General features: G+C 36.6%; 1 protein-coding gene across 2 annotated transcripts in view; it reads right to left on the bottom strand.

Annotated features, from left to right (window-relative positions):
- Positions 1-15,424, bottom strand: part of ATGRIP (Golgi-localized GRIP domain-containing protein) — a 236,648-nt gene that overhangs the window by 34,413 nt on the left and 186,811 nt on the right. For both annotated transcript variants that reach the window (XM_089802216.1, XM_089802217.1), the window contains 4 exons: positions 7,922-7,943; positions 7,748-7,806; positions 2,228-2,299; positions 2,002-2,049 (listed from right to left, as the gene is read on the bottom strand). In XM_089802216.1, coding sequence (XP_089658342.1) covers positions 2,002-2,049; positions 2,228-2,299; positions 7,748-7,806; positions 7,922-7,943 — 201 coding nt within the window. The remainder of the gene's footprint in view (positions 1-2,001; positions 2,050-2,227; positions 2,300-7,747; positions 7,807-7,921; positions 7,944-15,424) is intronic.

The following is a 15,424-nucleotide window of genomic DNA, read 5'->3' as shown; positions in this document are numbered from 1 at the left end:
CATTAGTTAGTTTATAGAAACAGCTTCATATATTCGGCAGCCTTTATGCAATCGGCGCTAGACGATAAGGTCCAATAATGATAATAGCTTTCACAATATCTATTTACATATACAGATTATTATGAGAATAATCAATATATATATATCTGAAGAACAGGATTCACATAAGACATCACAATTGATCATTACTTCTACTGATGCTATACATCAACAAGTGTTACCTTGTAACATCTCTATCTTCCTTGACCGGTTGCCAATCAATGACAACACCAATTTACAAACTGCATGCCACTGAGACTTGTAAGTCTAACATACTCACAAAACAAGGGTTAGTGAATTTGACTCAAAAACTACACAGTTGAACCATGATCATTAAATCACAAAAAACAGAAATGTCTCTTGGCTGGTGGCACGAGGAAATAGAGGGGTCCTGAAGAAAAGAAATAGAATTTGATGTGAAAGGAGGAAAACAGGAGGTGCCCAGTGGATATAAGAAAGTGGAGAGACTTAGATTTGAAATGTGAGAGAGAGATGAAAATTGGTGAAAAGAAGAATGTATGTGATAACGGGGATGCAGATTAAGTGAAAATAGTAAATGAAGAGAAGAATTGAAGAGACTTTGTGGCTGGTAACTGGGCATGAGTTTATTTTATTAATAATATAGATTTTAATTGAGAAGAAGCCATGATTGGATATGAAAAGTATTTATGTTTTAGTTTGATATTGAACAAAATTTTCAGTTGTTTGTGCATTTAAGATGACTGTGAGTAGAGTAAGCTGCTAGATCAGCAGTTTGATAAGTCCCTGGGCTCGTCTTCCATCACATTATCACATAAATACAGCTTACATTTAAAAATATTAGACTCATTCTTACACAATGAAAAAAGATCCTACAATGGTCAACCCAAAGTCTCCACAAAGATGCAGATATTTTATAACCACACCTTTAAGAAAGTAGATAATATGTCATTCAGATGGTAGCTATTGAAGGCAAATGAGATCCAAATAATATCTGATAGACACATTTCTATCAATTAAAAGAGAATAGGCTATTCTGCACGCTGATTTGAAAAAGGAAATAAACATTGTCCAGCAGGACATTGAAAGCTAACATGGAAGTGTTTGAGGAGGTACTCCAACAGATTGATGTTTGTCCAAAAATATAAACATAAATAAACAGTCTGTATGACAATTAGAATAATGAAACATGTGTACACATACATAATTTTATATGTTAATTGCTAAAGCTTGGGAGTGTTACCAGCAAAGCAAATTTATGAATTAATAGCCAGATAAATGCAACTAAAAAACTCATAGCAGGAAATAGCCTTAAGAGGTACACAACTGTCAAAGAAATGTAGCAGAAAAAGCCACAAAATAAAACATGGAGATATATTAAAATTTAAAACGCATGAAGAACATGTTCCAGGTATAGACACTATGCACTGTCAGATTTGTTAGTGAGCCAGCTGCCTGTGTCATAGCTCAGAATTTTTTAACATTGAAAAAATAAGCCGTATACTTCAACGTGCAATTAGTTGTCCATTCAGAGAAATGGAGAAGACTTGTTTATAAAAGCCTGGAGGTATTTACCTTCACTAGATGGCACATGAAGAGCACTAAAACAGAAGCAAAGCAGAAGTGATTTACCTTAACTTGGCCAGATTAAAAGGAAGAAATTATAGAAATTTAACATTGCAGATAAACCCTAAATCTTAATCAGTTATGTCTCGATAGTTTCAAATTCTTCATACAATCATTATTCCAAGAAGAAATACCATTGGCAATTGATAGAATAAATGTTTCAATCCATTGGAGAGCCAAAACAAAGTTACAAACAATGACTAAAATATATAATTCTTCTATGAACTATAGAAACATTAGCCCTCTGTATGCACTTGTAATTCACTTTTCCAGAATGCAGTCTTTTTTGGAAAACATATTCTAAGCAGTGACTTGAAGCTCAGCAATATTATTATATTGGTAATATTTTGTTCTCACCTGTTTGATGCGGAGCTGATTCTCGTGTTTAAGCTCATCGATTTCCTCCTGGTGAAGGCCAATCAGAAAGCCCATGAGAAATTAAACATATCCCTACCGTACTCAAATGTAATTTTTAGTTCCACTGACCTACTTTAGATAACAGGTGGACATTAATCTAACTTGCCTCTTTCCAAAGAAAATATACCACAAAAAGCATCTACAAGACAGACAAACATAGATTTACTTGAAGGGCTTGAATATGGCGCTGACACCGTGCAAGCTCTTCCTCACGCTGTGCTTGTTGCCTGGCTAAGAGCTGTAAATGTTGAAATGAAATAAATAAGATTCTACAATATTCCAATGAATCACATGTAAGAGTGGTAACATTCCATTTGAATTCATTCCAATATAAAATATTTTAGATCAAACCTTCAAATACACAATTTCTGATTAGTTTGTAATTAAGCCAGCTACAATACATTTATATGAAGGGATGCAAGAACATTTAGGGTGTACGGGCAATCTTGCATCACCAAAAAATAACTGAGGAAAGAGAAAACGACGTAAATACAAGAAAAAAATTTAAAAAGGAGGAAAAATAAATAAATCATAAAGTTACATTTTGTAACTTTTCATTTATCAAGGTGCACAAGTTGCATTTTACGAATTTTTGTAAAGCTTCTTATCTAATAGATGTTTTACGCATTTACTAAATTACATCTTGCATTTAATATTTGTAGCAAGGTAATTGCATCTACCTTTTATCCCACTGTAATGCCCCCACTATTAGGGTTAGTTTGGGACACTTAATACCTGCAATGTAATGGTTAGAATCACAATAATAACAATACTAACTATATTATTCTACCCTCTAATTTAACCCCTAAGGACGTCTCCAGATCGGGCTTCCTAGATCATAGCTACCTCGTCATCTTCCCGAGAGCACAATCCTTAAGATTCTTCTTGGACAGGACATCCTCTATCCAAGGCCAATCACATATGCATATGTTAACATCATCAGAATATTCTAGCGCATGGAGATTATCTATTGATTCTCGGCTGTGGTGGTCAGATGGTGGTCTTAATATCTCACATACCCCATGCTTCGAGTCTCATTATCTCCATGGTGTTAACCCCATAGGTCAACACAATATTATTCAATTTCCATTATTCCTAATATAAGGAATCGATTATCACAAATATATTCCTTATTTCTATAAATAAATAACAATTAATTATCTTTAATTAGTACATTTCACACATCTAATATGCATATTCAATAACTTAGGAAGTTAGGATAATTAAAATCATCAATATTATTAACAAACAAAATTCATACCTTAACAGTGGGGTCCTCATTCCAGATTTGATTGCATGTGATCCTATCCGCAACTTGGCTTGTATTAATTCAAGACAATGTACTTGATTGTTGTCGAGGTTTACTTGTCCACATGGACTTCAAGCCGGAATTGTCATTCACGAGGGTGAGTGTGCTTATTTGTTTGACCCGTGGACAAGTACGCATATGGTGTGATTGTGCTAATTCGTTTTGTCCGAGGACAGGTTGGTGCGAGTCTAAAATCACCGTGGAATGTCCTTTTTCCTTCCTCAATTCATACCTTTTCTTTCCTACTATTTATACTCCAACTGTAAAAGGGATCGATGTGACTTATAGGAATCACGTCAATCTATGTCAATGCTTTAACTCATACATACTCATGCAAATTATACTTTGTGATTTAGAATATAAGTTTCTTATATTGACAACAAATATAAAGGTATTAGGTATAATCAAATCATATATTGAAATGTGCTATTATAATTAGAGATATTGCAATTACTATTATTTGGTTACATATTTACTATCTAATAAATACTATGAAGTTACTCGATATTGATTTATTTATTTTGCCTTTGATTATATATTTTTGATAATTATCTTATGATTCAATATATTGGATGTGTATGGTACTTGGTCATTACATACATATTCTTACAAACATGGCTATCAATTATGCATTAATAATAGATTCTTAGATTATCTAAGGGGATATTTACACCCACATTGCTTGTGTTTGCAATCTTTTAGGTGGAAAGTGCTAGATTTTGAATCGGAATATGAGCATATAATAAAAGACAAAATAACAAAAATGCAAAGCACAAGAATATGGGTGAATTATCCTAGGAAAACCCTCCACCTAAGGATGAAAAGCCCAGCCCATAGAAATATGTATCTTTATTGAAGATCGAAAACTCTTTTAGACGTCTTCAGATTGATGTCACTCATAGACAGTCAATCTAATCTGAGCATGAACTTCCCAAACATATTAAGAGATGACTTCATCACTATACATGATAGATCACTTTTGGATCAAGAAAACCAATATAAGCTTGACTAATTGTCACAATAACAGAACAGAATACAGAATATAGAAACAAGTATGCAGGCATACAAACAGTACTGCAATCTGAATGCTGAATCAATGTATATACAAACACCATATGTGACCAGAACAAATAGCAATGCTTGGATATATCAACACACTCGAATTACCAAACACTTGATCAGCAGAATAACTCGAACAACAGAACCCTTTACTATTAGAATGATAGCAAAATATTCAAACAGCCTTAACATCACCTAGATCCAATGAGTGCTAAGTGTTCCATTTATTGTTAAGTAGGAGATAATTTCCACAGCAAGTAAAATTGTGATAATGCTATCAGGATTTAACTGTGTGATTTTGAGTCAAACTCATTAACCCATGTTTCATGAGTAGTGATTCAACATGAATCCATCTCTCATGAGAATAAATGGAACACTTAGCACTCATTGGATCTAGGTGATGCTCACAGGGGTGAAGCACCGGGAGTTTGATTCAAAATCGCACAGTTAAATCCTGATAACAATATCACAATTTGACTTGCTGTGGAAATTATCTCCTACTTATCAATTGATGAGCTTAAGGGGCTTTCTAATGAATGGTTCATAAGGCACAACACTTGGTGAAGGTTTTGCAAATGGGGTTGCAAGCTTTGGGTTTAACCATGGAGGAAACTCCATAGTTTCCCAATACTACTCCAGCTTGAGTGCGCTTAACTACGGATTTTCCTCCATGGTTAAACCCAAAGCTTGCAACCCCATTTGCAAAACCTTCACCAAGTGTTGTGCCTTATGAACCATTCATTAGAAAGCCCCTTAAGCTCATCAATTGATAAGTAGGAGATAATTTCCACAGCAAGTCAAATTGTGATATTGCTATCAGGATTTAACTGTGCGATTTTGAGTCAAACTCTCGGTGCTTCACCCCTATGAGCATCACCTAGATCCAATGAGTGCTAAGTGTTCCATTATTCTCATGAGAGATGGATTCATGTTGAATCACTACTCATGAAAAATGGGTCAATGAGTTTGACTCAAAATCGCACAGTTAAATCCTAATAGCAATATCACAACTTGACTTGCTGTGGAAATTATCTCCTCCTTATCAATTGATGAGCTTAAGGGGCCTTCTAATGAATGGTTCATAAGGCACAACACTTGGTGAAGGTTTTGCAAATGGGGTTGCAAGCCTTGGGTTTAACCATGGAGGAAACTCCATAGTTAAGCACGCTCAGGTTGGAGTAGTACTAGGATGGGTGACCTCCTGAGAAGTCTCGGTGCTTCACCCCTGTGAGCATCACCTAGATCCAATGAGTGCCAAGTGTTCCATTTATTCTCATGAGAGATGGATACATGTTGAATCACTACTCATGAAACATGGGTCAATGAGTTTGACATTAAGTCACATAGTTAAATCCTGATAGCAATATCACAATTTGACTTGCTATGGAAATTATCTCCTACTTATCAATTGATGAGCTTAAGGGGCTTTTTAATGAATGGTTCATAAGGCACAACACTTGGTGAAGGTTTTGCAAATGGGATAAAAAGCTTTGAGTTTTAACCATGGAGGAAACTCCATAGTTAAGCGCGCTCAAGCTGGAGTAATACTGGGATGGGTGACCTCTCGGGAAGTCCCGATGCTTCACCCTTGTGAGCATCACCTAGATCCAATTAGTGCTAAGTGTTCCATTTATTCTCATGAGAGATGGATTCATGTTGAATCACTACTCATGAAACATGGGTCAATGAGTTTGACTCAAAATCGCACAGTTAAATCCTGATAGCAATATCACAATTTGACTTGCTGTGGAAATTATCTCCTACTTAACAAAAATATAGCTCGAACAAAAATTTTGTGGTGACCAGAATGCATGTCACAAAATTAAAATTATATATAATCACCAATATATAATGCAATGATCTCAGAAGGTAAATATAGGAGCAAAACTCAGTTGCCCTGTTACTCGATGTCTATAAAGAGAAATTCATTGTTTTTAATGAACAGTTCTCCATCAATTATATGTTGCCAGCTCATATTGAAATGTTGCATCGTATATTTCTTCTGTGCTTAGCCTTTGACTTTTCTACTCTTAGCATACTGCTATAATACGAGGGTTACTAATTAAACCGTCACTGTGTTCTCCAGTTATGTGCACAAGGAATTCTACCACAAATTATCGCTGCCTGTAACACATCTCCATTTCTGGACGTCACTGCTTAGGTAAGTGTCTGATTGTTTAATATTATTCAAACTGCTGCCTCACATCTTCCTTGTGAATATACGAATGACGATTAAATTTTTATTTTTGATATATCAAACATATTATAATATCTTCCTGGCATTCAATTATTGGTTTATGGTACTAGCTATTTGGTTTTTCAATGTGTTGAAACATACCAACTTTCTTGGTGGTTGCATATTTTCAAACCTGGTAGCTTTGAATTGAGTTGCTGATAATGGCCTTCATAGCTCTTGCTTATAACAATATGACAACTTTTCATTTAACCAAGTGGTGATACTTCTGTTAAGACTTTGTGACTTTATATATTTCTCAAATACTTAAATATGTAGTCGTTTGCAGCTGATTAAATCTTTCATTGTTTTGTCTTTATAACCAAGTGGTGATACTTCTGTTAAGACTCTGTGACTTCTATATATTTCTCAAATACTTGAATATGTAGTCATTTGCAGCTGATTAAATATTTCATTGTTTTGTCTTTATATAAGAATGCTTTCTTTTATTCAAGACTCTTAACTATATCTGTTGTATGCATGACCACTATAGCTTTATCTTCCATATGTATTTTCTGTCTTTCCTAAACTGGTCATCTTTTCTATTGTTCATATATCTTTCATTGTAACTGATCCAAAATCATTGAATTGGATTGTAGACATCATATATTCCCTCTTGATTGCTTTAATAACTTCAATCATGATATTGTACTTCATACCTTTGATATTGATGATGCTAAGTGTTTAGCCCTTTGACATCAATGACAATATCCCCATCAATTTCTTGTCACCACTAATTTTTGTAGATCTACACTGTACTCTAGCTTGAAAATTAATGTTCTTTTACCTTCCATATCTAGTATCTAGTAGCTTTTACAACTAAAAATGTGTGAAGATTTATGTGTTATTAAATGTTACTATATTTTTTGGAGAATCCATATCCAAAAGCTTCTTTACAAATCCAGGAGATAATGTGTTGTGCAGAGCAAGACCTACCAGAAAGCCTTATCTATGGGACATAAATGTTGATTTTAACTCAAAATAATTTCATGAATTTATCTAACATTAAGAAAATATCTACTTGCCTCGTCAACCCAGACTAATAAAAGAGATGGAGACAGAGAATAAAGAAACCTAAAAATTACCAAAATTTGTTGCTCTGCTCCAGCAGCAAGGGGTATGGATGTATCTTGTTTTTCTGAAGCTGAAAATAGAAACAGTTAAACAGAAGATCATTCAATAATGAAAAAAAAATGATTACATCCAAGTTCGATTTAAGAAGGATACATTTTACCAGTTCAAATTGCCATGATCATTACCTCTAATCCTATCCTTCTCCACCTGTAAAAAAATCGGAAGTTGTGTGACTAATAGGCAACCAATTTTAGACAATATATCCCTCAACTTCTACTTCAATTTATCATGTGAAATCAACCATTTTACAAGAAACAATACTTCAAGAAAAACATCAAATATGCAACCAATAAATTCATCTCAAACTTCATTCACAACAACCATGAGATAAAACAACAGGCATTGAAAAATAACATAGAAGTATATATATAAGTTGACTAAAATTACTGCAATGTGATTTAATTGCAGAGATTGAAGCGCACAGGTATTTTAACTAGTTCCTTATAAAAAAAACTTTTCATGGGATGGATCATCTTATGGGTTTCCATTATCATAGATAAGCCATTATGGCAGATATGACTATTCAAATATAAAGCCAACTTTAAAGAAGCAAAATCAAGATTTGCAAATGGGAACTGCTTTGTGTTGGCAAGAAAACCACTGTTCCAATTCTGACTTTTCTGCAAGTGTAATAGAAAGCCAAGAGTTTCTAATAGCTAATTTCTTCCCTCCATATTGTTTAAGCCTCATTGGTTGGTCATGTGTCTACCCTAGCTGTGATAGCCTGAATGGCACCTTCTTGATCATTATTGGAGACAATCTATGCTTCTACAGCCAGCTAAGATCATTTAAACGATCAAGCAGAATCAAAGACTTCAAATTTCACCATAGGACTACACTGGGGAGCCCATGTAATGTCCCCAACTGGGAGGCTGTCAATTTCCAATTGTTAATGTACATTACAATGCATCTAAATCAATTCAATTCAAGAAAACGAGTAGTTCATTATACATTCAGTAGTTAATATGCTTAAGACCCAATTCCCTACATCTCTCCCAAACTCAACCCTATAGAGACTGTAGATTTATTTGTCATAGGGCCCTTGACACCACTTTATAATAGGTTCTCTCAAGGCTTTGGAACCCCATTGCTATCCCGCCTTGGGATTCACCTACCCTCTTGTCAATTTACTTCACCTCTCCCTACACAATACCAATCTTTCCTATAAGGGGCTATAGCAAGAGATTAAACAATGGACTATATATATTAATATCTCATGTATTACCACTATGTATATAACAAAACATACATACATAATACATACACAAGTCCCAATTCCTTATTCCTCTCCTAATCACTAACCCTAAGACAAATGGTAGCATTACTATGACCATGGTGCAAAAACAATCTACAAGCTGGCTTCCTCGAGGTTTCTGCCCAACATGTGACTAAGATGCTCCGCCACTCCCTTCACAAAGTCTCTATCCTCTTAGTTCTATTAGTGAGTAAGGACCTAGCCAACTATATATTACTATCTGAATATATGTCTATATCTATATAACTTAAATGATATATAATTCTAAATTCATTATTATTAATGTATATATATAATATACAAAATAATTCTTATATTCCAAATACACTAAATTCTCCAGTTATACTATCCAATTTTATACCCCCCCAATTTCATAAATTCTCTAGATTTTATTTATGCAATTTATTTATCATTAAATCCTATTTTGAAAGGGAACATACTTTTAACAATGTGGTCTCTTGTAATTTACTTATTTATTTGGTTCTTTTAATATTACTCATTAAATTCTCTGTTAGAAAAGGTACATCACAGCCCATGGGGGAGGAGTAGTTGTGTTTCTATCACTCACATCAAAAATAATCCCAGATTGCATCTTGCAGGGAATCAAAGAAAAATGTGAATGTGAATTAATTTTGATGGGGTGGACAACTTTTTCATCCCATTTTAAACAATAAGAAGGAACACGCTCTGTGTTAGCCTGTATGCTGGAAATTGTAAGCTCCTTCTTTTAACCAAAGAACCTTAACTGAAGTTGCACAACTCTTTTGCCACTCAATTTCGTTCACAAAACAGCCTCTTTGTCCACAACATGCACTCAGCCAGCAATGCAACCCAATCATATATCCTGCCTCCCATCAAATTATTCAACAAGGTTACTTGTGGAAAAGAGGCTGACTTTTCACCACATCCATCAAACATCTCCAGTGTCCCTCGCGGGTAAATGTTTTCTTAATTCCTCTGTAAGACCCTCTCAGCAAATCATGTTAATGTAAAAATCCTTCACCTCCTACGGCATCTTTTGAGGCTTTAACTCAATCTTATGTCCCTTTTTTGGCAGCCTACATACCCTACGAAACTTTGTTGCTGTGAAGGAGATCACTACCTTAAGGTGTAGATACATGACTGCACTCCGTCTTAAAACTATGTCAAATGATTCTATCATCTTCCTTAAGGAGTCTTTGAATTCTTTGATGCAAAAGATTGGCATCTATATCACCCAATGAATTTGAGCTCTATGTAAGTGATCTTTAATCAATCAATTATCTGAAGTGTCGGGACAATCAAACCACCATTTGCTGCAGTCAAGGTCATTCAATCCTTTGAAAGTGACTGTCTAAGCCGTCACAAGTTCTTTTGAAGCATTTGTCGATGTCATCTTTATCCTTGGTCTCACCTTCTTACTAGAACCGGTGCCTCCTACAACTCTCACACCTAGGGACAAGGTTTGGGTGTGCTTATTTGCATTCATACTTTTGTTACCTAAATTGCTTGCTTGTAACAGTGCTTTCTAACTCCTCTTCCCAGCCAATTGCATAATTGTTTTGCTTTTTGTCGTTGATGCAAGAAATGGTTAGGGCTTTTCCTTTGCTCAGGTACTACTGCAAAAACCATTAGGGCTTTGACGTGTTCTCAGATTATACATTTCCCCCTTGTGTTTGATGTGTTCTCAATTTATGCATTCCCTATTGTTTGTACGGTGTCCCACTCAATGTCTTCTTGGTGCCAATACGATGGTCTCCTCTAGCCAAATATACCATATGGTATGGTGATATTTTTCTCCGCTCTATCCCATGCTGAAAATGCCAATTGTTGGGAGGTGCATATGTTTCATATCACACAATTAAGTATGGCATCATACACCAGCACTTGGTGTCTTCATATGTATGGTCACTGCTTTCCTTGTATGCAAATTGTCCCTTTAATCAATTGTACGACATTTCTAGATTGATTCCATGTTGTCATACTACAGATGATGTATTTTCTTTAGCCACATGGTAGGAACCCCCTATCTCGGACTCAGCCGCTACTGTACGGGATACTTCTTGTCTCAAGATTTACCCTCGAGTCGTATAGTGACTCTTGTTCATGGGTGTTGGCTAAGCTCCCGTACCTTGTCTTCTAATGTCATTTCTACACTTGACGAAGATCGATAGTTGAAGTCATTGATTTGTAGTCAATCTCTTATGGATGCGCTCAATGCCTTCACCCTTGTTTATACCTATAATGGTGTCGAACCTTCATTCGTATGAGCGTAAAACGTCGATGGTTTCCAAGCCATACAATGTTTTCCGTTCGATGAGCATTGGCTGAATTCATGGGCTGCATAATACCTCTTACCAATCTCAATGAGCGGTGTATGGTATTGTTCCCATTCGCTTCAAGAGTTGTCGTACGGTGTTGCTGGTGAATGCTTGTAAAGTGTTTTTATAGATCATAATGCTTTCATCTTCGCCTCAACGGCCATACTATGACTTTATATGCCTTTTCTCAGTTATTGTTGTACGGTGGCTTATTATGACTTTCCTTAATATTGTCATATGGTAATTCTTTTTTGCCATGTGATGTTGTATGTGGCTGTATGACCTCTAATTTTGTAATCATTTTTTTTAATATATTCCTAAATCTAAGTTATCTAGCCTTCTCGGGCGCTCATGCTTGTGATGGTACATTTCAAGCTTTGGACCATTAACTATGTCTAGGATCTCATGTCCATCGAGAGTCCACAACTTGATGGACCTGTTACATAGTAACACGAGGATGCGCCCCCCTCATTTTTGCCCTACACACTAGGGACTTGGGGACTCTGTTCCCTTGTCCCCAACAGTGCCACCAAATTCCACCACCTCTACCGAGGATGGGGAGACGTCCCGGTGTTAACTATTTGCTGATATGACTATTTATGTTCAATGTTTGATGTTCCAATTCAATGCAATGTTCAAGTATTTACTCTTTTACATTTTTATATCTTATATTGCAATAAATCTTTTCATAACTAGCATTTTAAGTACCCTATATATAATATATAATACCCCCCCAGTGCCCCCACAATTGTCCACCTATCGTCCCCAAATTAAGGCCCCTCTGTCCCCCTATACCGGAAACCACTGTCCCATCATCCCCCAAGGTGGTGTAACTATGAGGTCTCGTCATCTCCAACTTTCTGTATTTTGTATGGTCCCAACCATTTTACTTTGAACTTACCTAGTCCAATCTCATTTCAGCCGTTGTACTTGAGCACTCATTGGCCCGGTTGAAACTTGTCCGCTCTAAATGTTTATCATGCCGTACTTTACGGTGAGTTTGGGATACTTCCATTGCGCATTGCGCCATTAGACTTCGCTCATCCAACTTGTTCAATCAATATAACCTTTTGCAAAGACTTTCCATATGACCAAATCTATTCTCAATTGCTATCTGGAGGCTTAGGACCATAAACTTTGTCAGTACTACAGCTTCTTGCCTGAACATTAATTAGAATGGCATATGTCTAGTTGTCACCCTGTACGTTGTGCAATAAGCCCATAATGTTGACAGAAACTTCTCCGAGTCGGCCTGCTCTACCTTGCATGACTTGTAAATTATGTGTACAAGAATCTTATTTGTTGCTTCCGCCTGCCCATAGCTCTCGAGTAGTACAAATTCAAGAGGAAGTGAAAGATTTTAAACTTGGTTGTAAGTAGTCGGATGACATGATTGACAAAGTGACCTCCCCTATCACTAGTCAATTGTATTGGAATACCATAACGTGTGATGATCTACTCGTAAATAAATTTTATCGTACTTATGGCTGAGTTGTCTAGTAATGCTCGTGCTTTGACCCATTTGGTGAGATACTTTGTTGCTAGCACCACATGCCAACACCTCTAAGTCTTGCTCACCTTTAGTTGTCCAACAAAGTCCAAGCCCCATTGTTCAAACAATTCTTGGGCATTTTAGGGGTTAAGCAACATAAAATCTCATTTTGATGGTTTGTTCGCTCACTAGGAAGTGTCACAGATGATCGCCCATACCCTAGTATCAGTGTATAATGTAGGCCACCATAGTCTAACTAGGAGGACTTTCCCTGTTGTTGTGTCTAGTCCCATATGTTTCCGTATTGGACCTTCATGTGGCTCCCGCACGCACCTTCACAGTACCTAGTCTGGGACCATTTTATATAGGAATCCATTAATTAATTGCAATATTTTGCTTTGTAGCACCAGCGTATGTCGCTCTCCTAGTGGCATCTCTGTCAAAAACTGTGAGGTCGATAGATATTCCCCAATACACTTGTACCACACCGAAAGGATGGCAATACGAAATAGATTTGCATCTGGAAAATCATCACTGATGCCTTTTGGTGGCTCTTCTGACTTGATTCGAGAAAGTTGGTCCATGATGACATGGCTTTTCCTCGGCCTTACGATGATGGTGAAAGTAAACACTTGTAGCAGTAGCAACCATCAGCTTACCCTGCCTTGTATAATAGGTTTGTTCACCAGGTACATCAATGCCTAGTGGACCATGTAAAATGTGAACAGCGTGGCCAACAAATAGTGTCTAGACTTTTGTACTGCGTATACCATTCCTAAGGGTTCTCACTATGTCGTGTTGTAGTTCTTCTCAACCCTAGACAACAACCTACTTGTGAAATAGATAGGATGATTCAAGTCGTAACCGCCTATCTATCTAAGAGTTGTTCCTATTGCAAAATTAGATGCATCCACATGCACGTGAAATTCTTTATCCCAGTTGTGATATGCCAAGATCGATGCTCTTAAGTCCTAACAATCGAGTCTTCAACTCCCTAAAAGAAGTCTCATGCTTTGTACCCCAAACATAGGGTTCCCCTTTTCTTGCCAATTTATCGAGAGGAAAGAAACTTGGGTGAAATTCTTTATGAATAGTCTATAATAGCCAATATGCCTTAGGAATGATTTGAGTCTGCTCACATTAGTTGGAGCCTCCATTTCAACTATTATGCATACCCTATCTAGATCGGTCTTTAGTCCCATCTTACACACGATGTGCCCCAACAAATTACCCTAAGAGACCATAAACCTGCACTTCTTCAAGTTAAGTTCTCCATTGACATTTTAACAAAAATGTGGAGAATTACTCTTTAGAAGGTTATTGGCGAATTGCGCAATCCAAAGGGCATCTGGTTATATACAAAGACTCCATCTTCTACAACAAATGTAGTTTTTAATTTGCCTTCATCTGCAATTGAAATTCGGTTATAACTAGAAAACCCATCCATAAATGAATACAATGTGACTGGCCACCTCTTCCAATATTGTGTCTGTGAACGAGATTGGAAAGGGATCTTTTATAGTCACCGCATTCAAGCACAGGAAATCGACATAGATTTGGATTTGGTTCGCATCCTTTTTCAATGATATTACAATGGGCGAGACCCATATGCTTGTCTGGACCTTGAATATGATTCTTGCCTCAAGCATATGTTGGATTGCTTCATCAACCTTGGCAGTATAATTTTTATAAATTTTGTACAGTCCTTTCCACATAGGTACGGCTCCAGCTACCAGAGGTATGCGTTGTACACACATCTCTAGGGGTGGTACGCCTTTTAGATTCATATAAGTCCAAGCGAACACATCTTTATATTCTGTGAAGATTTTAAATGTTGCTTTCAATACATGATCCCAATCATCACCAACCAATATGTTGTGTGGGTTTTCCACATCACTGAGATTAGTAACCCAAATGGATGGTTCCTCAACATCAAAATTGTACAAAGGGCTTTCATTCACCTAGGTTTCACCTTCTTTATATTCTCTAAACTCTAACAGAAACAGATCCTTCTCAGCACCTTGGTCAAATTCCTCCACTCCCAACATATAGCTATGAAAAAGTTCACTATCCTCCATCTGCCAATGGAAGAGTATATTCATTGAACTTACATCATCCTCTAAATGTTCTTCTAATTCTAATACGAGATCGTTGTTGGGTTCCATCTAATTTCTTCCTTCGTCTACCCGGCCATGCTCTCTATCTAACTCAGACTCCAAGGATGAGGCAACCTCCTCGCTCGCCATTTGTGCATGGAGGTTGATAACGAACTTTCATCCCCCACTTTCCATCAACAACATATTCTTCTTTAATTGTGGTTTGCCTTCGCTAACACCAGCCATCCCCTACCAAGAATGGCATCATACCCCTTCTTCAACAAAATCACGATGAAATCCAATACAAATGGTTGTGTACCAATGGTTACTTGTTGAGCCATGAGTATCCCGAGGGGTTTTATTCCCTATTGATCTAGACCAAGTTGGTTAAAGGTGGGTCACCACAAGGTCGAATTCTCAATCTTTTCCATGTCTCCTCTGGAAAAACATTTACCCTTGACCCTCTATCAACATTAGTGTCCATC

Source organism: Cupressus sempervirens, chromosome 9 (genome assembly GCF_028749045.1).
Source record: "Cupressus sempervirens isolate cs-2001-9-10 chromosome 9, ASM2874904v1, whole genome shotgun sequence".
In the NCBI taxonomy this organism is placed as follows: domain Eukaryota; kingdom Viridiplantae; phylum Streptophyta; class Pinopsida; order Cupressales; family Cupressaceae; genus Cupressus; species Cupressus sempervirens.
The sequence above is the reverse complement of the archived record's forward strand: the minus strand, read 5'-3'. Positions and strand labels throughout refer to the sequence as shown.